At 39.8% G+C, this 25263-nt stretch overlaps 2 protein-coding genes across 4 annotated transcripts; one reads left to right on the top strand and one right to left on the bottom strand.

Annotated features, from left to right (window-relative positions):
* Window positions 1-215: 215 nt before the first annotated feature.
* Window positions 216-8951, top strand: c15h16orf89 (chromosome 15 C16orf89 homolog). The gene is made up of 8 exons (XM_028600414.1): window positions 216-421; window positions 2129-2281; window positions 2771-2921; window positions 3832-3949; window positions 5070-5232; window positions 5464-5568; window positions 6803-6892; window positions 7547-8951. The coding sequence occupies exons 1-8, from the start codon at window positions 244-246 to the stop codon at window positions 7648-7650; spliced, it is 1062 nt and encodes a 353-aa protein (XP_028456215.1). The 5' UTR covers window positions 216-243; the 3' UTR covers window positions 7651-8951.
* On the bottom strand, window positions 8735-24526 carry ift70 (intraflagellar transport 70). Of its 3 annotated transcripts, XM_028600411.1 has the most exons (20): window positions 24307-24525; window positions 23689-23754; window positions 22753-22962; window positions 22038-22094; window positions 21736-21871; window positions 21159-21263; window positions 20849-20977; window positions 19656-19705; window positions 18854-19006; window positions 17469-17534; window positions 17234-17287; window positions 15565-15630; window positions 15358-15434; window positions 14537-14744; window positions 14305-14352; window positions 13586-13657; window positions 12432-12535; window positions 11673-11751; window positions 10852-10981; window positions 8736-9534 (listed from the first exon to the last, which is right to left on the bottom strand). In XM_028600411.1, the coding sequence occupies exons 1-20, from the start codon at window positions 24352-24354 to the stop codon at window positions 9398-9400; spliced, it is 1995 nt and encodes a 664-aa protein (XP_028456212.1). In that variant the 5' UTR covers window positions 24355-24525; the 3' UTR covers window positions 8736-9397. The 3 variants fall into 3 exon arrangements, with proteins under 3 accessions (XP_028456214.1, XP_028456212.1, XP_028456213.1); XM_028600413.1 differs by lacking the exon at window positions 23689-23754 and having other exon boundaries at window positions 8735-9534; window positions 24307-24526; XM_028600412.1 differs by lacking the exon at window positions 14305-14352 and having other exon boundaries at window positions 8737-9534.
* Window positions 24527-25263: the final 737 nt, after the last annotated feature.

Genomic DNA, 25263 nt, shown 5'->3' with positions numbered 1-25263 from the left:
TCTTGCACCTTTGGGTTATTGTTGGCTTATTTTGAGTTTGGATCGTGGAAGCCAACGTGTAGAAATATGCAAATGATGTGCCACAGATATAAAATAAAAAAAGGAAATACTTTTAAGTTTGGAATTCGTAATGACAGCCTTTCTGACGTCACCCCCCCCCCACCCCCCCCCCCCGTTAGAGGAGAGACGTTTTTCTCCGTTTCTGTCCCGGAGAATCCACACTGAGACTTTCCGAGTGAGAAGATGCGGGCAGCGGGACTCCAGGTGGCCGCCGTGCTGGCTCTATTTGCCGCAGTGTTGCGGTCGCAGGCGGAGGTGATCGATGACGTCCTGGGCAGCCTCTCCAGGGGAGCATCTTTCCTGGAGCGGCAACATGAGCACATCAACCTGGACGGGGTGGTCGGGTTCCTCATGCTGCAGGGTACGTAAACACATCCTGCGCTGCTGAAATAGGAAACGGGCTGCAGCAGGAGCGTCCTCTCGGTGTCCTTTCAGCCGCAGGAAACATCTGGAAAATATCTGCACTTTCTTTTTGTTTGTTCATCACGAGTGGCTTCAGATAATCTGGGTCACTATTTTGAATATTCGCTATAAGCACACTACTACTACAGTTGAAGTCAGGTAATTTGGGACACTTTCTTTGGTAGATTACAAAGAAAACCACCAGAAATTCGACCATAAGTGTTTCTTTTACTTGTTATGGATCTCTGCTATTTGTTTATATAAAGAAAATGTGTTGGCCAAGTAAAATAGAAACTTTGGACCTCTAAACACATCAAGAAGCCCTACCTCACTCTGATGACATGTAATATTGGTCATTGGTTCAAAAGGACACCAATGAATTTTCATTGTTTCTTCAAATCCATTTATCAGTTCAGACATTAATTCATTAAATCATTCATTTAACCTAACTAAATGTGTGATATGCACAGATGTGTGTATACGTGTAACAATGATGGCTAATTCTGGAATACTGTGGCTGACATGACCGACACACTATATCTATCTGTGTATGCTTACAAAGTTCCAAAACATTTTATTGATTCTTCTTCACCCTGCTTTGTTCTTATTCCTTAACCATTTTTGCTTTTCTTTGGTTTGAATATTTCTCATCATATTTTTGTAACTGCAAAGAGTCTATAGTATAGACTTTATTGTCCCCAAGGAGAAATTCTTTGTCACAAACTGTACGTTATGGACAAAGCAGAGAAACAAAAGTACAAATATAATAACAGAATGACATGCTGGGGAATAACACAGACGGGTAACACACAATAAGTGCCAGTGGTTTATCTCAGTCTCTCTTATCTCAGGCTGCTTTGGCTGCAGGCACCAGGCCTTGAATGGTAAAATGGCTGTAGAGTATAGTCATGCTATTAGCACTGTGAGGCTGTACTAAGTAGGGCTGTGAATCTTGACTGGTCTCACGGCTCAATTCCATCACGATTATCCTGTCAACAATTTGAATCGATTCGATATCCCGATGCATCGCGATGCCTCACCTCCTCAATATTATTATATTTTGCTACACATGGTTTTCATCAACAAATTCAAGCCGCCAGATATATGTGAACTCCCCTTTTAACTGTATCTGCTCTTCCAAAAGACACTTACTGAATGTAGCGGAGTCTGAACACAGCAGACAACAGGCAAAAGGCTTAAAAAAGAAGCAGTGACCGGAAAATCAGCAAGTAACATCATTAGGCAATAATTAATTATGGTCTGTCACTGAATCGATGCAGAATCATCCAGGTCCACATCGCAATGCATCGATGCAATGATACATTTCAACACCTCTAGTACTAAGGCACAGCAATGCTTTGAGCTCAATGCTAACATGCTGATGTTTAGCAGGTATAATGCTTACCATGTTCACAATCTTAGTTTAGCTGCAGCTAAATCACAGTGTGCGTTCTTGGACTTAGTGAACATAGTGTGTGTTCACACAGACACTGTGACACACAGGACCTGTTCTCAATGTAATCATTGTTGAAAGGAATTGTTAAGTTTTAATAAATTGTCTACAATTGCCATTTGCATATAACCTCTCACACAAAGGAGTGAACATTTATTGTGCAAAGAATGTGTTTTCCCTTAGAGCCACTTAGTCTGTCGTTTTGTGTTTCAGCTGAGCTGAAGGAGGCAGTTCGGACATGGCCTCACAGCGACCCAGTCAGCTGGGCTCAGAGAAGCTCGGCCGTCGCCCTGGTCAAACGTCTCGACCAAAGCTTCGACAAGGCCGTCGCGGCCCTGCAGCAGGACGACCCCAAATACTACAGAGGTGAGAAGGACTTTGTTTCCTAGAAGTCCTGTGGCGTGTAAAGCAGTAAAACCATACTCAATTGTGATGCATGAAATGGAAATACAAAGTTTTTGACAATATGCCAACAAAGAGTGTTGTGACATTCAGCTCAGAAAGCCTCTAATATTAATAAAATAAATGGTTAATATATGTGAAATGCAACTGAAATCATAATTAGTCATCTGCCTGAGGAACTTGTACTTTACTTTAAGAAAATTCCCCTTACCCTTAAGCTAAATAAAGTCTTTAAAAAGCCTTTTTTGATCAGCTGATAAAAAATCATTTTGCTGGTAATACTCGGTAATACATAATTGGGTAAGGACTTCTACTTGTAGTGGAGTATTTGTAGTGGTATTAATACTTTTACTAAAGTAAAGGATCTGAATACTTCTTCCACCACTGACTGTACCTGTATGAATGATGACTGATGACAGTTTCTTGCGTCCTTCCTCTCCTGTGTGTTTGCAGAGTTTGAGCCCCTGCTGTCGTGGAGTTTTTGGTTGGTTCCTCAGGAGTGGAGCTCCACTGATCCCAGCCTGGTCTATACCTCCACCATGACCACCGAGTGTTATGATGAGCAGCTCAGCGACAAATGCCTGACCCTGCTGCTGGGAACCTGGTACCAACACACACCAACACAGAGAACCACACACACTTTGCATGACTTTATTTCCCACCAGAAATCTCAGAGGAGGGATGTGACTTCGGGATGTGACTTCGGCGGTGCTAATCACTGGGAAAAGCCGCAGAGCCGCTGCAAAATAGTCTCGGGAAGGAACTCGTTTTGGTGGAACATGTACGTTTAAAAGTAGTTTTAGTCGTGCAACAGAAAACTCAGATTGGACAGATAGTCTAGCTAGCTGTCTGGATTTACCCTGCAGAGATCTGAGGAGCAGTTAACCATAGTCCTCAGAAATCCACCAGAGTTTAGAATGCCAACACAAAGGAAGCTCAAAGCAACAGATAGCCGGCCGAAAAGAGTGAAATCCGGCGGAATTTCCGTCGGCAATGGCGCAATCCCAGAAGTGGAACGTCAAGGATATAATAATAATAATAATAATAATAATAATAATAATAATAATAATAATAATAAATTTAGAAGAGCAGCTCTGGAAAAATATAATTATTATAAACGTAATAATTATGTCAGGCTGCCCTACCCTCTGATTGGTGGAACTTTGTTGGGGCCTGAGAGGATATACAGATGCTACTCATGGCTAAAAATAGTACTCCATGTCCTCTGTATGTTTTTAAATTAAAAAAACATTGTAATTGAAAGTATAATTTAATTAAAAGTTAATATTCTCTAATAAAAACATGAGCTTAACAACTTTAATCATCCAATACATCTTCATTAATACAGTATAAATGCAGTACAGTACAGTATAAATGCCCAACACTTGCTTAAAGGTTAGGACTTTGCTGCTGCTTTTTTGTTTGATTTCACTGTAAATTTTGATTTTGCTCGCACAAAACAAAGAATAATGTGGTTTCAGTGTGAGGGAACTGATGTGTGTCTGTCTGAGCAGGAAGATGAACGGGACGCCCTGCATCGTCACCAAACCCTGCCGGGACACCATGACTCGCTTCGGCTGTCCACACTACTCTCTGTCCCACCAGCTGCTCTACTTCATGATCGGAAAAATGGTGAGATGGTTATTTTCTTTCATTTCTAAGGCACTCCTAGTATGAGGTATGGAGTTGAAAGGCATGAAGGAATATTCTGATATTTTAGGAGAAACTCACTTAATGTTCTTGCAGAGGAATCTCATGCTTGCGGATTACGGAGCTAGAGGCAGGAGGTTATGACTTTAGTTTAGCATAACGAATGGAAGCAGAGAGCAGAACCAGCTAGCATATCAACACCTCCAAAACTCACTAATTAAAGGTAACTTATTTTTGGTCGACAATTAAAGTTAAGTTTACATTGTGTGTGTTTCCTTGAGGCCTAAAGACACATTGAATACTTCTTCCTAAAACATTTCAGAGACAATATTTAAAAGAATTTAAAATGTACATTGCTGCATTTCTTGGCACGTTATTATTGTAAATCAGTGGAATAGTATGAAACTTGCACAACCTCCATCCTCATGGTGCATGACAACAGGGCTGCATGTGCCCCCCCAAACAAGTTACCTTTTACACAATTTATCTTGACTGTTTAAGCAGTATACAAAAAAGGTGCTGGTATATGTATTTTTGATCCTTGGACTCCGCCATGCTAGCGGTTTCCCCCCTGCTTTCATTCTCTGTGCTAAGCTAAGCTAATTGCCTTCAGATTCTAGCGACATAGTCAACGCACAGATACAAGAGTGGTATCAGTCTGATCATCTAACTCTGGGCAAGAAAGAAAGCCAGAAAGCAAATAAAAACAAAATCAAACTATTTCTTTAACGAAGCTGAATACAAGGGCCTTACCCATAGTCAGGCTAGGGGACCGGTCAGGAGGTCGGAGAGCGGGAATCGTCAGTCATGTTTGAGATATGGTGCGGTGGAACAAAGCAATGACTGACATCATGGCTGCTAAAAACCAAAACAAAGTTAAGGACATTCAAACCAACAGCACCTTGAAGATACAGCATACATCATCTTTTAATATGTAGTTACGCTAAAAAACACCTGTACACACACTGTATTCTCAGCTGATGCAAAGATTAAAAAAATAAATAAAAAAAAGAGTATTATAATAGAATAACTTAGCAGAAATGAGCAGAAGCATTGCTTTATTTATAACCTCGACGCTGACTGGTTTGTGTTTCCGTCTCAGAGAGGCTGCACCAACCTGCTGAAAGGCGACACTCGAGCGTCCCGAGCCAACATAACCGAACGCAGCTACCAGAAGATCTTCTGCTCCAACATGATGAAGACCAACCAGGACATCGTCAGAGACGGTCTGACCGAGCAGACGGTGGACATCTTCATTGAAAACAGTGAGTTTTTACCAGGGTTTTACGGGTTGCTGTGTTTTCTGTGCAGTAATGTCCTTTAATCAAAGACTTTCTTGATTCAAGCAGATTCAATCTGCTTGAATGTGTCTTTTCATGAGATACTGTTCTCTAGTAAGCGCAGACAGAAGGGAAACTGCACTGTGAACAAGTGTAAATCTCTTGAAATTGAAGAGCGTTTTGACTGACTTGAGTTCCTCTGTTCTCCGTCAACAGTCCTGGTTTGTGGATTGGCTGGTTTCTCGGACTTTTACAAAGTTGATTGGCTGCAGCATATCCTCGGGCTGCAGGATGAGGAAGTGGGCTGCTTTGGGAGAGACAGTGAGTATTTGAACAGCAGTTAAAAAAAATCCAGTGAAATGCAACGGAATCTGAATCATAATTATGTCATTATTTTCATGGCTGTCAAATTAATTATTTAAGTCTAATATCTTGTGTTATCTCAAATTATCAACCCTGTTTTGTGGACATAAATGAGTCAAACATTTATACCGCACCATTTTTCTCGTATCGTGGGCTAATTCCCGCAAGAGCTGAATTATTTGTGACTTATTTGTGACAACCTACAGACTCTCCACTCTCAGACTGTGTCCGTTCTGGATTTTAACTCGTTGGTTCCCAGTCTTTTCTGTATGTTAAAATCACAATTGATTCATAAACGAGCTCCAAAACAGATCAAAATCCGGTTCCATTTTCTTTTTATCACAGGTAAGTATGGTTGCACGATATTGACAAAATGTGATATTGCGATATCGATTATGAATATTGCGATATCGATATATATATATATATATATATATTTTTTTTTAAATATATGTAAAATTACAAAATATATGGGAAAACTCTCTGTTATGAAATAGATTCATAACAAATACAACACAATGTTTATTCCAACTGACCAACATGAATAAATAAATAAATAAATAAATAAATAAATAAATAGGGACCATGTCTCCAGAACAGGACATGTTGTACTGGTTGTACAGTATAAAATAAATAAATGAAGACAACAGGACACAACTTTTCTTTTGCTTTTCTGATTTGTTCTGTTTTGTTGTCTCTATCTATTTCTTCACTTACACTGTCACTCTGTCGAAATATGCACACACGTCATGTGGTACATGACATGACAAAGGGTTTGTCACGTAGTGGACCCGTGCGCTGACGTGTACCAGCATGTGCAAGTTGCACGGTAACTGGCCAATGAAATGATGATCATTATAGCGTTTCAAGCGGGCTCTAAATCAAACACAACTAAGCCACACAGCCAACGGACGGGACGCAGCGCTCCACAAAATAAACAAAATATTCCATACTTATTGCAACACTTTCAATATAATATTGCGCAACGTGATTTCGCGATAAGAATATTGAGTTGATATATCATGCACCCCTACAGGTGAGCCAAAGAAATTAGGATTTTAACAGGTGGTGTAAATGAGAACTTCTTTGTTACTTAGCAGGTGTCTGTTAACAGCCTGAACCGGACTAAGATTATTACCTGTATACAATGGGTAACCCAACAGTTTATCACCTCTGCTGTTTGTTTTCCCAGAGAACATCATCTCTCAGATCATCGGAGACGAGCTGCTGGAACAGCTGCAGCTGCACAGGAGAGTGAAGAGGAGGGAGAAAATACTTCCAGGTCAGTGTGGGACCTGACAGATCTGGTATAATATACTGTAAGTCTGCCATCCCACAGAAAGCTCTCTCCACAGAAAATCAAACAGGGAGTGTTATAACATTGTTGCTCCGATTCATAAACTTATCACGCTTACATTTAGGGATTTGTACACTGGTGTGTGATGCTAACCACCTTGTGCCGAAAGAAGACAGAGGAAATGGTTTTTGACTCTAACTTTTTTTTTTTGAAGCTCTGATTCCTGTACCAGTGTTCACTTTCCCCCCAAAATTTTTATTGAAATAAAAAAAAAAGCTGTTTCTTTAATATTTTGAAGCGGGGTTTCAGTAGAAAGAAAATAGTTCCTACACGAAACTGCTCACAACCAGGTCTGTGGATCATCTTCAGTAACCGGGTCATGATTTCTGGAAAGAGACGCTGCTGTTGAGTCCTTCAAATATATTATTTTGGCGCTTTGAGCATCACAAGCCGAGTATCATCTAGTTCTATTATATTTGGGAATTATAGTGAAGGCAAACATCTCTATGGTCGATATCTTGAACACTGTTTAACTCACACCAAAATAATCTAGATTGTTAAATAGCACTACTAGATAGATAATAGAACTTTTCTTTTTACTGTCCTCCTCTTCCTTCTGCTTTCTGTCTGGTCTCTCAGATGGCTGCTCCAGTCACATGACGGCTGTGGCTGTCGGTGCTCTGGGAGGATATCTGAACTACTACCTGACAGAACAAGACATAACCAAGAGGCCGCTCTCCTGAACGCACCCACCACCCGCCCCACCCTCGCCTTCCTCACAGGTGTGTTCACACGAGCAAAACGTAATGTTGTAGACCATCAGGTAGAGATGCTTTTTACAACTGGACTCCCGACACAATATGTTGCTTTACGAACATAAGTTGTAAGATGATGAAAATGCTTAACTAAATGCTGGGATGTGGCCGTTTGACACAAAATGAAAAAGATTTCTTCTACCTTTTTATATTTTTTAAATATAACGAGGACGATGCCGTAATCATTATGTGGTGTATCTGACCTACAGTTAGCCCTCTAATCAATCCCAAAAACAGATGTCTTTTGAAAGTAGTGATGCTCCGATCCAGCAGATTATTCCAAATAACTTGAGTAGTTAAAAAAGGGTAAATCTGATCTCCGTGCAGTTCATGTTGCTGTCCACGTGGAGCTGGACATGGTGATGCTGCTGTTGTCTTAATATATAGACAGGCAGTGTCTTCAGGATGTTATTTGATCTGTGATGCAACAAGCTAGTTTAAGAATTTATCTTTTCTTAAAAAATAAATCAGTGGGTCAGATTGATCTTTTTGCCACACAGCTTCATAACTACTTTCGCAAGGGATAGATAGTGACAGCGGTAATCGTGATGTCATCTCCTGGTTGGTAGTGTTTATCCTATTTGATGTAAAAAAAATTGTAAAGTAATTTGATATTTTGGGCTGCTTGGCGATCAGTCAGAAAGAAAAGGTTTGCAGAGGAGAGACCCCAATTTAGGTAAAAATACACCTGTTGAGTTTTCGAGGATGTATAACAAGAAAATGTTACAGGAAAATGTCAGAACATGGTTCTTATTCTCATCATTGTGCATAAATATGTTTGTCCCCCAATTCAGACATCTGAAAGGTTTGAGGGGTTTCAGATGATGTTCGATGATCTGGCAAGCAGTTTGTTTGAAGCATACTGACCTTTAGTGGTGGTTCTTACTGGGTGGTTTCTGCAGGATTTGTCTGTAAACATGCTTAAAAACAGAAAAGCCTGGTTGGAGCATCTCTATTTGAAAAACAAGGACAACAAGACATATTTACTGTAGCTTTAAAGAAAAACATCCTAATAAGCAGTTTTTCCGAAAATAACATTGTTTATTTTATTTTAAATTATGTTTATCTACTGAATATAAAACCACAAAGGAGGGCCAGAAGGCAGCTGTACAACCAGCACTGACCAAAGAGGATGTATGCATGAACTATGAATGTCTGTAGATGAACTTACATACAACATGTTCTCATGTATTTCATGTTAGCAGAATAAACAAAGTCTGTTGTATTTACACACGTTATCCTCTATAACAGTATATAAGTAGTACTGATAATAAATGTAAACTTATCTCTGCTTACATTGCTGGCTGTAAGAGTCATAAAGTGAGAACAAACACAAACTGATGATGTAAGATCTGTTGGAGCCATCTTTCTGCCAAGACTCCCCGAGCTCAACTCAACTTCAAAATAAAAGCTTCCCCTGGGGTGTGCGTGTGTTGACGAGAGACAGGGAAGACAGAGGGAGTCCAAAAGCTGCCCGAAGGAAGTTCGGAACTGGAAACGGTTTTGATTCCCAGAAATATAAATCTCGCACAGCAGCCTCATTATGTGCGCTGATTGTGTCTTGATTCCAGTTCCATTATCTTTTCCATTACAAAATGCCATGGCTGGCTGCAGTCAGTGACGTCACTGATCTGGTAGAAACCTCACACGTAACAGTGACACCTGATGAATGATGTCACTTGTTCCAGCCAATGACCTCATAAAACAGCGCCTTGAGCAGTCGAGCCTCGTAGGTGACTGTGTTCTTGCCGATGTGAATGCGGTGCTCCTCCAGAGGCTGCTCGATGATGGCCGGGACCTCCTTACCGTACGCTACAGGTGAGACAGACTGATGTCAACTCAAACTGAACAACATATAAAAGGTCCGCTAGCGTCTCCTAGAGACTGAAATGCTCGTAACACAACACATTATGAAAGCGTTCCGGAGGGATTTTGCTATTCTCACAGGTAAAAGTCTGACCTAAAGGTGGCAGTAGAGGAAAGGTCCCAGGGCCATACAAATCTAAAGGCTTCATACTCTGAAGAACATGAATGCACTCGGCTAATTTAGACTTTTTAATTTAGTGTTTATTATAGAAGTTGTAACTGTGACTAGATAACTGAAACCATCAGGATTCATCCTCTGGAGACCATAAATATAGATGCACATTTCATTAAAAGCTGGCCAAGATACCATGTATGGACACAATATTGATAATTAGGGAATTTTGGTAGCTGTTGCTACGCCTGTTAAGCTTTCTATTCTAACGCTGCATATATGCAGTGATACACAATGATAAGGAGGGCAGATTTACCATCGAAATTCTTTTTTGAAACAATAGGTCCTTGAATTCAGACAAAACGGAGCAAATGGAGAAGCAGTTTCTCACTGTCGCTGGTATATTTGATCAGCTGTAGCTACCTAGCTAATCGTAAGTTAGCTCCATGAGTTTAATACATTTTTTTGACTTTTTAATGTCTTTAGCTGACTTTGTTTAAAACAAAAATCCTGTAAAAAAGGCTTTAAATATGTAATAGATGGCTACATGATAAAAAATATGATAGCTAAAGCAAAAGGTAATTATTCTCACCATGTAGAAATAAAGAAACTGAATTGGTCTTATATTGCAGTGTAGAACTAGTCAGTCCTAGTATGCTAAGAAAAAATGTAAGATCAGGTTATTTCATGCTAACATATCCCTGCTACTGAGCCTATATCTAGGTTACTACTGTAGGGAGTAAGCAGGTTAGTTAGCCAGAGATGCTTGCTAAGCTGATCGGTTGCTGAGCTATGACTAGAAAACTGCTGTCTGAGTGAGGCCTTTGTCTATTGTCTATTCTGACCTGATGGTGATGCTAAAAGAAAGCTCCAGGGGATCATGGGGTGCTAAATATATGCATTTAAAAACAGGATGTTAACAATCATTTAAAAACTGATGAAGTGAACTGAAGGGAAGTATGTTGCATTGGAATCAGTATATATCTCTCAAAGTGCTCAGCTCAGACAAAAAAAGGATCCTGCAGAAAAGCGGCCTGTTGTCACACTGATGGTGTAGATAATGTTGGTACTGTAGTGCAGTGATCCAGCATTTTGCAGGTGTGTGCGTGTGTGTTTGTGTGTGTGTGTATGTGTGTGTTAATGCTGCTCACCCTCGCAGTGCTCCAGGAATTGGATACACTCCTGTACCACAGCGTCCCTCAGCATGACCATGTGTTTGGACATGTTCTCCAGCAGAGAAAGGACACAGCGCTTGGCGTAGAACCATGTGTCTGTTCCCAACACACACACACACACACACACACACACACACAGACACACACTAATGTTAATAAAAGTCCTGCTAGCATCTTTGTTTTAGTTTCAGTTATGGTTTGACTCTACAGGATGATACGTGGTGACTTCTTCCTTCTGTTTTAAAGGAATCAGAGCTCAGACTGACATGATAGTCAGATTGTGAGAAGCTGGCATGACTGTGTGGCTCGCCAGGCTTCACATTCCTGAACTCCTCTGCTTTCACTGTAAATGTGACTTTGTGGTGGTGATTGTTGTGAGGATGAGGAGGGTGCAACACTCAGGATGACGGCTTGTGTTCTCAGCTGGAGCTTAGTGGACTCAGCTGCAGCCAGAGTCTGCTGTTGTGACTGGATGAGATCAAAAGGTCCCAAAAAGAGCAGCAGCTCGGCCTCAGAGAAGAGTCCTGCAGGGCTCAGATGGTTATTTTTGGTTCAAAACTTGATGCTTGTCTTTCCAAATTTGACATTTTAATTCTAAACACTTTCTGTAGTTGTGTTTATGACCTCCTGTCCATCACACAGCCTCTGCGACAGTGACACTGATACTGCCTGCTGCTCTCAGAATATAAAAGCCAAACTACTTTCCTTAAGAATATATGTTGAATGTAATCTGTTATTTAAACATTGCTATAAACTTTCTGAAAAGAAAAAGCCCAGAGAACAATTAAATGGCTGACCTTCTTATTGTAAGGCTCCAGGCTCTTGATGACACGAGAGATGCCAAAGTCATAGTTCCCCTTGGCGCAGTACAATGTCCTGAAAGAAAAACACAACTTCAGACACTAACAGCTTATTGTAACCCTCCTGGATTTAATTTGCATTGTTAAGTGTGTAGATTCAAGACCTTAGAAAAAAGATACAATACACAGACCACATACTAGGTCAGTTAATGACAACAAGGAAAGGAAAGCTGAAAAAGGCAGTGTGTTATGGTCAATAGCTTCAGAAAAGCTAGTAAGCTAACTTGACGTTTCAATTTTTTAAATCACAGATTTGGACTATTGTCAAAATTTAAGGATGCCTTTGTTTGTTTTGTTTTTAAAATCACTTTCACTAAGTCTCCTTGTATCTGTCCAAGCTTAGTGTCCTTTCACTTTAAGTTAAAGCAACTGAAATATGTCAGTGTTGGTACCATGGGCACCAAACATGTTCAATATTTAATACTGTATTTAACAAACCAAAATTAGAAGGGCACTTGTAGATAGATAGTCTTTATGGTTCCAGGAATAAAATTAGTTTTGAAAGCCAGCACGTTTGTGTCTCACATGAAAAACATACAGCTATACATATAATGAACAAACAATCACACATGCACACTGAAAGATTAAATTGATGAGGTTCCTGGAGCAGAAATAAAAAGATCAATGCTAAAGCAGATTATAAAAAGCTTCTTCCTGCAGGATTAGTGAAAAGCAGCAGCAGCAGCTGGAACTCACCCGATGACCAGGTTGACGATGCAGAGGTGGAAGACCTTTTTGTCCGGGTCGTCGTAGGAGATCTGCTCCTCCTCTTTCTCGATCTTTCTCATCAGCTCTTCAGCCTGTTAAACGACAGGAGGAGGAAATAAGGGGAGATTGATTCATAGTGTGTTCAACAAAATCACACAAGTCAGAAGAATGTCATTTAACCCTACAACAGTTATCCCCATACAAAGACACAATATTTACAGGCAAAACATGAAAGGTAACTTTTTTGCTTAAGTAAAACAAAAAATTTCAACAAAATATACTTACAGTAAAGAATAAAATGAGAAATCAGTGGGGGAAGAAGTATTCAGATCTGTTACCCGAGTAAAGTAATACCACATCATAATAACATTACAATAAAGATCAAAGGCGGAGCCAGACGTAAACATTGGGGGTTCAGGCCAAACCTAGAGGACGTCCGAGGCATGCTCTTTTTATAGCAGCTATTTGCATGATTTTCTAAAGACATTAGATAATAGAATACCTATTATTTGGGAAAAACCTGATTGTTGCCAAGGAAAAGAATCCTCCTGTATAGCATACATCCTGTTTTAAACTATAAACTATGAACACTTAATAACTGTCTTCATCATTCTGAAACCAGAACACAACAAATGTTAAGCACGACTCATTTCGACTCCTGCCACTTTATTTATTTATTTTTTTTTAACTTATCTTGAAACCAATTTTTAGTAGAGTTCACAGACTGAATGGCAATATACACAGTAATATAATTTTTGCTCCATTGATTAGACGGTCCAGTCAGAGAGAACTGAAAATGAAGGTTTTAGGTTTAAAAACCTAAAACATTCTGGGCATGTGAGAAAACATAAACGGCTTGAGCCCCAGAAGCCACCCCTCGCTCCGCCCCTGTGTAAGGGACCTGCATTTAAAATTGAACTTAAACAGTAAAAGAACATAAGTATTTTCAGCAACACTTATAAATGTAAAATACTAAAGTAAAAGTACCTGAAATGTTTACTCAAGTACAGAACAGTACTTTCCACCACTGTATAAAACTAATAATTAAGCAGAATGACCCCTTTCAGTGTTATATTGTTAAAAACAGCAGTGACAGGATGTGAACAGGACAACAGCACTGTGTTAACTTGTTTGTGCAGTACCTCTTCATTCTGGCTGGTCAGGATGTAGGACACACACAGGTTGGCCAGGACCACAGCACTCACATTCAGGATCTACAGTGGAAACACACACACACACACACACACACACACACACACACACACACACACACACACACACACACACACACACACACACACACACACACACACACACACACACACACACACACACACACACACACACACACACACACACACACACACACACACACACACGTTGGCTCATTTTACAGAATATTTCCAGCCAGCACTCGGACCTTTCAGAAACCTTTGTTAAAACCAACCCAGTGCCTGCAAGTTTCTTCACACTGATTTTAGGCTTGTTTGAGCTAATCAAAGGTTTTCAATGACAATTATTCACATTAGAAAATGAAAGCCTAACCTCAGACATTTTAAGACTATTTGGGATGAAAAGAAACCCTGCTAAACAATGTTGCTCTGGTAAAATGTGTGCGTTTTCAGTGAGGAATGGTAACCCTCCAGGGCCTGCAGCTGAGTTTATTGTGACTTCATTTTCTGAAATTGGACAAAAGTCAACATTTTCAGATGTCACAGAATGACACAAGCACCACTTCAAAAACACAAACAAAATGAGAACCCCACACAGCAAAAAATAAATCATGGAAACAGATATCATGCACCGATGTGAAGACACTCCAGAGGAATCAATACAGAGCTGTTTGGGTCTGTATTTTTACCGAAGGTTTGCACTTGCAGGGACACTCCTGAATGTTACACTGCTCCACCTGGACAAAAAGGCAAACTGTCAACATTTAGTCCTGACCTCAGACTGTCAGTGGGGCTGATTAACAGCATTGTAATTGAGTGTTTACATAAAAAGTATTAAAGTATTCAAGTGTCTGCATTTTTCTCAGTCCCTGCAAACATTTCTTTTCATATGAATGTGACCAGCCATCCTGAAGCACTCACGTTATCGTAGTGCTTCTTGACGATGGGCTCGTAGAAGCCGATGGCCTCCTTGTATTTGTTCTGCATGAAGAGCACGTGGGCTACGTTCAGCTTCCAGGTATCATCCTCATTACAGACCTCCACCGACTTGCGGAAAATCTTTTCCACCATCTGGAAGTTCTCCCGGTTCCAGTAGATCTTGGCCTGGGCCATCAGGACCACGATGTACCTGGGAAAAGGCCGGGACAAGTACATGGTGAATGGCTTTTGGATTTCCCCAATTGCAAAATAATTTTTGCTGTAATTAACTAACTGGAGTGCTGCCTTTAGTTGAAACATTAAAGCATACTATGTAGATGTGTCCTGTGGTCTAAATTACTGGTCAAAGGATTCTTTTTAAGCTTCCAACAACACGTTTCTTCTTGTTATTATTAGTTCTCGCAGGGGATAACATTTTTACATTAATGATTTAAGATTCAAATGTTTTATTTGTCACTGGCTGATACAATATGTGTGGTGAAATACAGGTAAGTGTGCTATAAATAACAATAATTAGAATAAACTAAAAACTAAGGATTCAAATTTTTTTAGAAATATAAACATATGATTTATTTAAGTATTAACATGCTGCGTACATTGGCCAGGTGTACAGGTGGGCTATGCATTTTTTCAGTATATAAAACTTGAAAATATACATATTGTATTTAAAATGATTACATATCAGATATCAGTGATCAGCCTCCTAACTACTTTACTATCTGTTTCAAATGCTTTTCCTCTCACATCTCACCACTGTGTTTATCTGCGTGTGTGTGTGTGTGTGTGTGTGTGTGTGTTCTCACTTCTCTTGCATCAGGTCGTAGTCCTGCAGAGTTTTCTTCTGTGCTTCATCATCTCGAGCCAGCCTGGCCTCCTGCACCTTAGAGAAGACGGACAAAAACAACATTCAGCTAAATGGCTTCCTGAAGATAAAAAAACAAACTCTATGAAGGTGTAGAGTGGAGGAAGAAGATGAAGAAGAAGAAAAGAAGAAGAAGAAGGTAAACAACCTGCTTGGCCAGCTTCCGTAACTGTTCTGTCAGTTTGCCGTTCATCTCATCAAACTTCCTAAAAGCCTGTGGAATAAACAGACAGTTATATTAAATTGATAGTTTAAAAATGGAGCTGAGCGCAAGTTCTTTCAGGATGACTTCCTAAACATAATCACTCCACACTCTCCTGAATGGATCAGCTGTAGAGGCGTTCACTTTAGTCTTAACCAATCAGAAGCTGCCAAGAAATCTCGAGCCAATCACTGCACGACATCCCTGTTTTAAACCTGTCTCTCTCTCTTTGCTGCTCATTTGTCATTTCAGGAAGTGCACCTCCCTCCTCCTCCCCTGCTCCTCCGGTCTTCGCCCGTCACGGTTCCTGGGTCCTCTTCCGGCTCCTCACGCCACCATCAGTGTCTAGGTTCCATCAGGCGGGGTTCATACTTCGGCCCTACCCCTTTTAAAAATGTTCTCAGGATTTTTAAATGATGGTGGAGTCTAATCTCCAAAGACTGTACTGTACATTTCACGCACATGTACAATAAATCATCTCATATCTGAAATGAAGTCTCCTGATTGAAATATTCAACAGACAAAATTACAAAGATGGCACAGATATAGTTGTGTCTCAGTGGGTCAGGAGCTGGATACAAAGACAATGTAATGAAACCTGCACATTGAAGAATAAAAAACTCTGTGTAATTATTTTGTGACTGTGACCAGCTTAGTCTAAAAGTCAACTGTAAAGGCTGTTTTACATAAGAACTTCAAATGTCCGTGTGCAGGTTCCTCCCAGTAACTTTATTCCATCCCAAGTAGTTTAAACATGTTTGACCAAATGAAAGTGACTGTGCTGTCCAAACTTGAAACAATCTCTGCTTCTTGGGATCACCAAAGTGCAAGGTTTCATGCAACTTGAACCAAAAGGTTTGTTAGTTTTAAAATGATTCATCACTGGGACGAGTGGACATCCTTTTAGTTACAGGTGATGCACTAGCTATTTTTAAAGCTAAATTCATATTTTTTTTGTCCACTTGTGAGCAGATGAACATGCTGTAAACACAAATGTGGCATATCATCACTTCATAAAGTTATCGGTGAATCTGTGAGCAAACTGTTGCTTATTTACACAAGCTTTACAATTGTTGGCGGACAACAGCTTAAGTGGGATTTATGCTTCGGTGGAGGCTCCACGCAGAGCTTTCGCTGTAGCCTACGTAAGTGGCCTGAAGTTTATACTTGTGCGTCAATCTCTTTAACAGAATAGCAGGGCCTGCGTGTGTGTGCGTGGGGAGTGTGTGTAGAGCGAGTGCCGACTCTAGAGGCATAGTGAGAGAAACAAAGCGTCTCCCCTGTGCGTTCTGACCACGGTCGAAAATCTGTAGCAGGAAAAGTTAACCCTCTCCTTGATATCATGTTGTTTTCGGAGAGGTGCACGTCAGGCTACGGTGTAGGTTCTGTGTCTCCATGTACCTACGTACGTACCCACGGCGTTGATTTAACGAAAAAGCATAAATTGGCCTTTAGTGCTGCTGTAAAAGAGGTTGATGAGACTAAATAATGACAAAACAACTAGCTGAAAGATGCTAAAAACACTGTAAATCTGAGGAGAACTGTAGTGTTGGTGATACTTCTCTGTGGGTAAACATATTGATTAATGTGGCTTTAGATATAAAATGTTCAGTACCTCCTCTGGTGCTGTCTGGCAGGTCAACAAGGCATCAAGAAACTCATACATGTACTGGAAAGGACAAAAAACATGTTGACTTAAATATAGCTCCTGTCATAGGAAACATGTCATGATTATTAAGTTTTTTGTGCAGGCAAACAGACACAGAAAAACAAGAGTCCCTGCATTGTGAATTAGGACCTGGTGTGCTTTTTAATAAAAACATCACATATGAATCAGTCCAGTAACTTACCGGCGAGAGGAACTTGTAGGTGAGATGGGCGTTCTCTGCCAGGACGTCAGCTGCCAGATCAAAGTACTGAGAGAGAGAGAGAGAGAGATAAAGAGAGAGAGAGAGATAGAGAGAGAGAGAAGATACATCCAGGAGTGACATTAATGCCATTTTAATGAAAGCCCACACCTCTCTGTGTGTGTGGAGCTTTTTCCACTAAGACTCACACAACATGACTCCAAATCCTTTTGGAAACATTGCTATTCTCTGCATGGAAACCACTTGTACCGTATGGTGAAAAATGCTGACACAGACAGTCCCCTAGTGTAACAGAGGGGTGTCATGTTTGTGAAGAATAATTCTCTGTATAATGAAGACGGCTCCACAGGGTGGGTGCTATCATGAAGATCTGTTCAATCTAATATCATTCAGTATATCAGCCCTGGTACAAACAAGGTTATCATTCTGAGTTGTTGGTTATGGAGCTAACAAGATGGGAAACTTTTCATTTACTCAGGGAAAATAAATGACGGATGATGTGCGTGGTAAATTCATTCTCTTAAAACAGGGCTTTCTTTCATTGTGGAATTGATATCTTGTAATTTTGAAAGGCCTTAAAAAGGTATAATAACTTTTTATAGTGCGAAATTGGTTATGAAACAAACTTTAGGGGAAAAAATTGACTTTTGTCAAACTTGCACGGGCTGGATATGAAAGTTTATTTTATTAGTTTATAATGTCATGGACAGTCCCCCTTAATTAACTATACAGTAAAAGAAGCAGCTTTAGGCTCTATGGCTAATTTCCAGCAGTAGTCCTCGGCCAGCTGACAACAGGCATCCTAAAATACAATGGTCAACAAATTAAATACATTACATCTGTAATGACAGCAGGCCTAAGCAAAAAGGATTAAGACATACAAAGAAGTGGCACACAAACAAGCAAGCACAAACAAGCAAGCACAGTTGATGGCGAAGGCATTAAAGCAGTCTATGCAGTATGGACAATACAAAGGAGACAAAAGAAAGGAGAATAGTCACAGAGGCCACATTGAAAGCACATACAAGGCATAACACGGAGGCAGGCAGCAGAGATGGAACGGCAGCAACAATGACTATGTCACATCAAACACACATTACATCTGACAGATTAATGTGTGCAGTAAAGGTGTGTTGTAAAGGTGGAATATGTACGTATATCTTTGAAAGTAGTGGGCAATGAATTCCTGTTTTGTATTGCCGCAACAGAAAACGATAATTGATCAAATGTGCTTTTCCTGAATGGCATTAGAAGGTCACCTTGTGTGGTGCTTCAGGTGATCTGACTGCTGTTATTAGTTTGTGAAGTAACTGAGCCCAACAGTCCTTGAGCAGGTCAGGACTTACTACTTAAAGCCTGTTGTGTACCTCGTGTTTGCAGTAGAGCAGCAGCAGGTTTCCGAAGTTGACGGGGGGGAAGGAGGGCTGCTGCAGCAGGAAGGCCAGCTTCTCAAAACCTTCCGACGGCTTTGTGTCCATGTTCACCAGAGCCTGGTTGTGGAGTGTCACTGGGTCCAGCTCCTGCCAACACACACACACACACACACACACACACACACACACACACACACACACACACACACACACACACACACACACACACACACACACACACACACACACACACACACACACACACACACACACACACACACACACACACACACACACACACACACACACACAGGGATACGCTATGTTTCATGCCTACATAAATACTGCATTATATATTTTAGTAGGCATTCAATTCCACTAGGGGGCACTAGTTGTACACTTCTCACACTTCTCCCAGGTTAAAAAGACATTCATGACTCAGCGCCAGTTAGAGACTGGACCAAGGACAGTGCCCCATCTGTACATTCATTTTAATGAAGCAGTTTCAAGACGATAAAACTATCATCATTACCTCCATGTAAGCCTTCACACCTATGTCTCTATTCTAATATTCTATTAATCTCTGTTATCTCCAGGCTGTTAGTGGGGCAGGTCCAGGCAGCCCTAATTCAGATTATATAAGAATTATCACACATAGCCAAAGGGTGTAAAGAATCCAGCTGCGCACACGCACACGCACACGCACACGCACACGCACACACACACACACACACACACACACACACACACACACACACACACACTACAGTTGGTGTGAATGGGTGATGATAGTTACCTCCTCTGATCGGGGGGGCATGTCTGTCAAAGCCTCCTGAGCTCCTTTCACTGCAGGGAAACACATGGAAACAAAAAAGAAAAGAAAGCAGTTACTTTTTGTTTGAATCAGTGTTTCTCCTACACACTTGTCTTCATGGGATAAACAAATTAAGTAAACTTAATTTAAAGAATCTCAAATAATCAACACTTAAGTTACCCTCTGGAGTTTTCTTGTAAAAGTAGAAGAAACAAGAAGTTCTGTTCAGTGTTTTCCACCATAACACACTGTGTATCCTGAGGCCTAACACATATGTAGAATGAATTTCCTTTTTAATGAAGCTGATTTTATGAATATTTAAAATCCTGCATTGTTTATGTCATCCTCTTCCTTGCTTTGTAAAAAATACTGCTTTATGGCACTACCAGTGGTCAAAAACTCCCTTAAGTTGTTGATACTTTAAAGTCCTCATATTATGCTTTTTGGCTTTTTCCCTTTCCTTTATTGTGTTATATATCTTTTTGTGCACATTATAGGTTTACAAAGTGGAAAAAGCCCAAAGTCCACCCCAAAGGGACTTAACATCTCCAACAGAAAACTGTTCACCAACTGCTCCAAACAGCTCTATTGTAGTCCAGCCTTTACTTCAGTGATGAACGTGCGTCACTTTGTAACACACGTTATAAGGCTCGCCTAGCTGCTAGCATGGCACTCCCTCATATTCTGCAACTGACTAGCTAGCAGTACTTACTGCACATGTGTGACTCCCAACAAAGATTGAACAGAAGTGAGATGGCTCACTCAATAGCTAAAACAGAGAGCTAAACATACAGGGTGAAAAGAGGAGCTGCAGCAATGTGCAGTACAACAAATATATGGTGTTTTCTGATAATTAAACCACATAAACCTATTCTGGTACAACTTCTAAATACAATTATGAACCTGAAAATGAGTATAATATGAACACTTTAAGTAGAATAATAAATAATATAATAAAGTAGGTCACTAAGCAGAGACTAAGACTGGACAAGTTAAATCACTGTTGTGTTGTATTAGTTTGGAAAGTAGCCAAATAATTATTTCTAAGAGAATGTCACAAATTATGACTTCAGGGGTTATTTTGTAAATATCAAGCTCTCTAATCTCTACCTCTATCCTCCTGCTTGTACATAAGTTACATGTTAATCTTCTGAAGCATTGAGTGAGGTTCTTACGATTCTTCAGCTGATATTCGATGGCAGCTTTCAGGTTGAAGGCTTCGATCAGGGCGGTCTGATGCAGCACCAGTGTGTTGCCCACGCTGTGGACATCGATGCCCTCAGTGGTCATGCCGACGCTCAGCTCTGGTGCGCAGAAACACAATGTCAGGTTAAATATTGTTGTAAAGTCATCAAGTAATGTAACTGGTCTAAAGTCTTAATTCAACAATTAAAATGTAACTCTAGCTGCTGTAAAGATGAGTTAGTCTGTATGTTGGACTAACACAGATGAAATGATGGCAGTTCCTCTGCGATGTGGTTTTACCTGGATGTTCTCTGATGCCTCGCTCGATGATCTCTCCGATGTATTTGAGGGCCTGAGCGTAGTTCTTCAGGCTGTAGTAACACAGGGCGATGTTGTAGGACAACGCTGTGAGAAAGGAGAAACAGAAAGACAAAGACAACAAGATACATTGTAAATGGTGCCTGTAGGGATGATTTTTAACCAAATATCCATCTGGTAGCCTACCAAATTTCTCCCTAAATTTGGGATAAAATAACAATTTAAATCATATCATTAGCCTCCGCTTTTCCAAGCTTGTAAAAACTCATGGTTCTCCCACCCCCCACACCCCCCGCCCCCCATGTTGTGCTGTTCTGAATAATCACGGCAAAGCAAATATGATGGCAAGATCAACCAATTTTTCAGCTGAATCAGATCCTAAAACATTTCATGATCAATTTAGTTATTAGATAAAGGCGTATGTGGCCTTTGTTGTGTGATGTGACATGTCCGCTCTTTTTCTCTATAAAAGTTAATGTTATCAAACGCAAAAATGAGCATAGAATCATTAAACAAGAGCCTCTGAAGGCGTATTCATGCGTGTGTCTCTGACAACTACCTGGCACGTATCCCAGCACTTGCATGGCGGAGGTGAACTTCTTGCAGGCCTCCTCATACTTGCCATCCTGGTAAAGCAAACAGCCCATATTGTAGGCGTAGTCTGGGTCATCCTGGGGTAGTTGCTCCAGTAGTGACTGTGTACACACACACACACACACACACACACACACACACACAGAAAATGAAGGGATGTGTGATTGACGGCTGCATATAACAATGATTCAAACTGTCACCATATTGAACTGAAATGGTATGGTGTTATTTGTGTGCATTAACAGATAATGTGAGAGAGCTTGTCACCTTGGCAGTGGAGTAATCTTCCTCACAGTATTTGATACAGGCTTGCAGCTTGACCATCTGTGCCAGAGAGAGAGAGAGAGAGAGAGAGAGAGAGAGAGAGAGAGAGAGAGAGAGAGAGAGAGAGAGAGAGAGAGAGAGAGAGGATAAACCAAAGGTAAAGGTAAAGGTAAGTGCTGGTTTGACTTTGGGCCAAAGAAATTAAGCAATAACATGAACTACAGCCATCCATAATTAATTTTCATCATCAGGAACCTATTTTTCCGTAATTAGTTCACACATTTTCTGTGGAAGTTACATCATATTTCTACATGATCTTTTATATTGATAACATGAACTTAAAATTCCACTATTAGTTTGACTTTCTGGTGATGAAAAATGTGTTGCTTGTTGCTGTGCTATAAACATTTTGTTTGTTTTATTTCATTAGTTGTACATTTATGGCCCATATGCATTTGTTAGAGCACTTCTGCTGAACAACAGATCCCAGTGATGGAAAGTGTGTAAAGGATGGAGGGAATAGAGTAAAGACATTTCGATGTAAATAAGGCGGAATTGTTCTTAAATCACAAATCTGAAGCAGTGATGGAAAACCTGCAGCCAAATTTGTTCAGGTCCCCATAAAACAATGCAGTTAGTCTTAGTGGAGCTGCTAAAAATTTGGCATTTAAGTGAAACAAGTTTTTCACATGCTGCATTTCGAGTGTACACGCTGTACCTTGATGTGACTGCTGGGGTTGTCAAGCACGAAGGAGGCCTTTGTGGCCTCAGGATAAGCACCAGCTTTGTATAGGGACTGGGCATAGTAAACCTTGTACTCCTCAACCTCTGGGTGAAGCTGGGTGAGCTGCTCATAGCACTCTGCAGAGTTGGTGAAATCCTGGATGTGATAGTAGCAGTAACCCAGCAGAGACAGTGCTGCCCTGGACTGTAACACAATAGAAAGCAAGAGTTAAACTGACAGGCATCTGCAGCATGGGTAACATAAGGATGTGGGGATAAAAAAATAAGAAAAAACTCACTCTCTCACAAGTATCTAAGACACAACATTAAAATAGAAATCAGGATGTCTGAAAGTACTACAGCACGAAATGTGCCTTTAAAACTTTTTAAAATAAATTAGTGATATAAATCAGCTTAACCCATATTTTAAAAATATTTTTATATTAAAGACTAAATCACACTATTTCCACTCGGGCTGCAAATAAAGTTGATCTTTTATTATTGTTATTCTGCCTATTATTTCTCAATAAAAAGTCAGAAAACAGAAAAAAAGAAAAGAAAATACACACACTGAAGAAGCTGGTATGAGTAAATATTTGTCTTTTTTGCTTGAATTTCTTCTTCTACCGATAGATTGATATACTAATAATTTCAGCTCTATTCACAATGAAGTAACGTTAACATAAAAAAGCAGCAATCCTTGCATTTGTAAAACTGGAGTTTTTGCTTGAAAAGTGACTGAAACCATTAATTGATCATCACAATAGTTGAAGCTTAATTTTCTGTTGATCTACTAACTGATTAATTGATTGTTTTAATTTAAGGAAATTCAATTACATTTAAGGCCCAATATTTGCAATAAAACACTTATAAAAGACCTGCAGACATCCTGAAATGTTATATACACATTTTATATTCCAGACATCACTACCTTCGTGTGTTTTTGAAGTTGGCCGTTTAGGATGTGAATTGCTTCCACATACTGCCCGTCTTTAATCTAAAAGACAGAGAATGAACTTCGTGATTTTATATACAGTGTTCCTATTATTATTAACATTATCTTACAGAACTAGCGTTAGCTAGCTAGCTACTGACACAAGCTGTTTCTAATAACGTTATGGTAAATTATAACGTTAACTTTAATTCACCGAGCATCATTTTAACAAACCATTTAACTGTGTAACGTTACGCGGAACTGCAGCACAGATAACGTTAGTTATTACTAGAGATTATTTAGAGATGGTGTAACGTAACGTTAACGTTAAAGTTAACGGGCAATAACAATGCAAAAGTTTACCTTTTATTGATTTGTGTGTGTGCTTGTTGTTTTAAATGTATGCAGAATGTACGTGCAGTCCATCGCAAACGTGTTATATGTCAAGTGTATCTTTTCAATAAGACAGAAACACTAAAATGTACGATTTTTGAATGGAGTTTCGTTCAGCGTTAACGCTAGCTAACTGTTATAGCTAGCTAACGTTAACAACGCTAACGTTAGCTTACCCCTGAGCTGGGAAGCTAACCTCAACTAAAACAACAACATTCTCACCAGTTTGTATATTGTAGCTGTGTACTCTCCGTCTTTTATAGTTGTCATGGCTTCAAACGAATAGTTTTAGCGACAACAAATTACTTGTAACGTTGTGTGTTCACACAATCTGAAATATATCATCTAGCTAGCTTCTGTTTAGTGGACGGACGGGACGCATAGGTGCTGTTACTTAGCAACGGAAAAAGACCGGAAAAGGAAGTTTTGACAGACGCGTGTAACAGCCAATCATAAAGTTACGTTACTGTTCTTTTACAGTTTTTTTCGATTGCTAAACGAGACTGGGCACAACTGAAACCAAATGTGCAAAACTCTAACTAAAGTCTGCACTACCAACAGTTTAACAGCTTAACAGTTCACTGAGTTTAACAGTTCACATCACCTGCAAAACTCATTCCAAGCACCACAACTCTTAACACACGTCTCAAAACAGGCTCGGTGCAGCCAAACACTCAGAACAGTCCTCACTGAGATAACACACACTGTCACTCAGAACACACAGAGTAAAAACACTAGCATCAAACACCAATACAGAAATTACAAACTTTCTCATCTTTACAGTTTGAACAATTGAAGTGACTTCACACTAATCAATTGTTTCTTTAAAGAAAATATATAGATTTTATGTACAGTTTTTTACAGTCACTTTGGCACTAATTTCAGAACCTTGATGTAATTTTTCAAAACTCTACACACAAAACTCACAACCAATGATCAAAATGCACATTTTCAAAACTCTAACACTTGTTTCAATTGCTTGGATACCATACACATAAACCAAAGATCATGTGTTCATTTAACAAAGATCAACTGTTCAATATGACACAACTTAACAAAAAAGTACTACAATTTAAAAAAATTCACACATTACATTTCAGATGATTGTCTATTAATTCCATTACAAACTGCAGCAGGGGTAAAAAAAAACAATAACGTTAACGTTTTTCTTGATTTACA

The sequence above is a fragment of the Perca flavescens genome, chromosome 15 (assembly GCF_004354835.1).
Source record: "Perca flavescens isolate YP-PL-M2 chromosome 15, PFLA_1.0, whole genome shotgun sequence".
NCBI lineage: Eukaryota > Metazoa > Chordata > Actinopteri > Perciformes > Percidae > Perca > Perca flavescens.
This window is presented reverse-complemented; position numbering and strand designations above follow the sequence as displayed.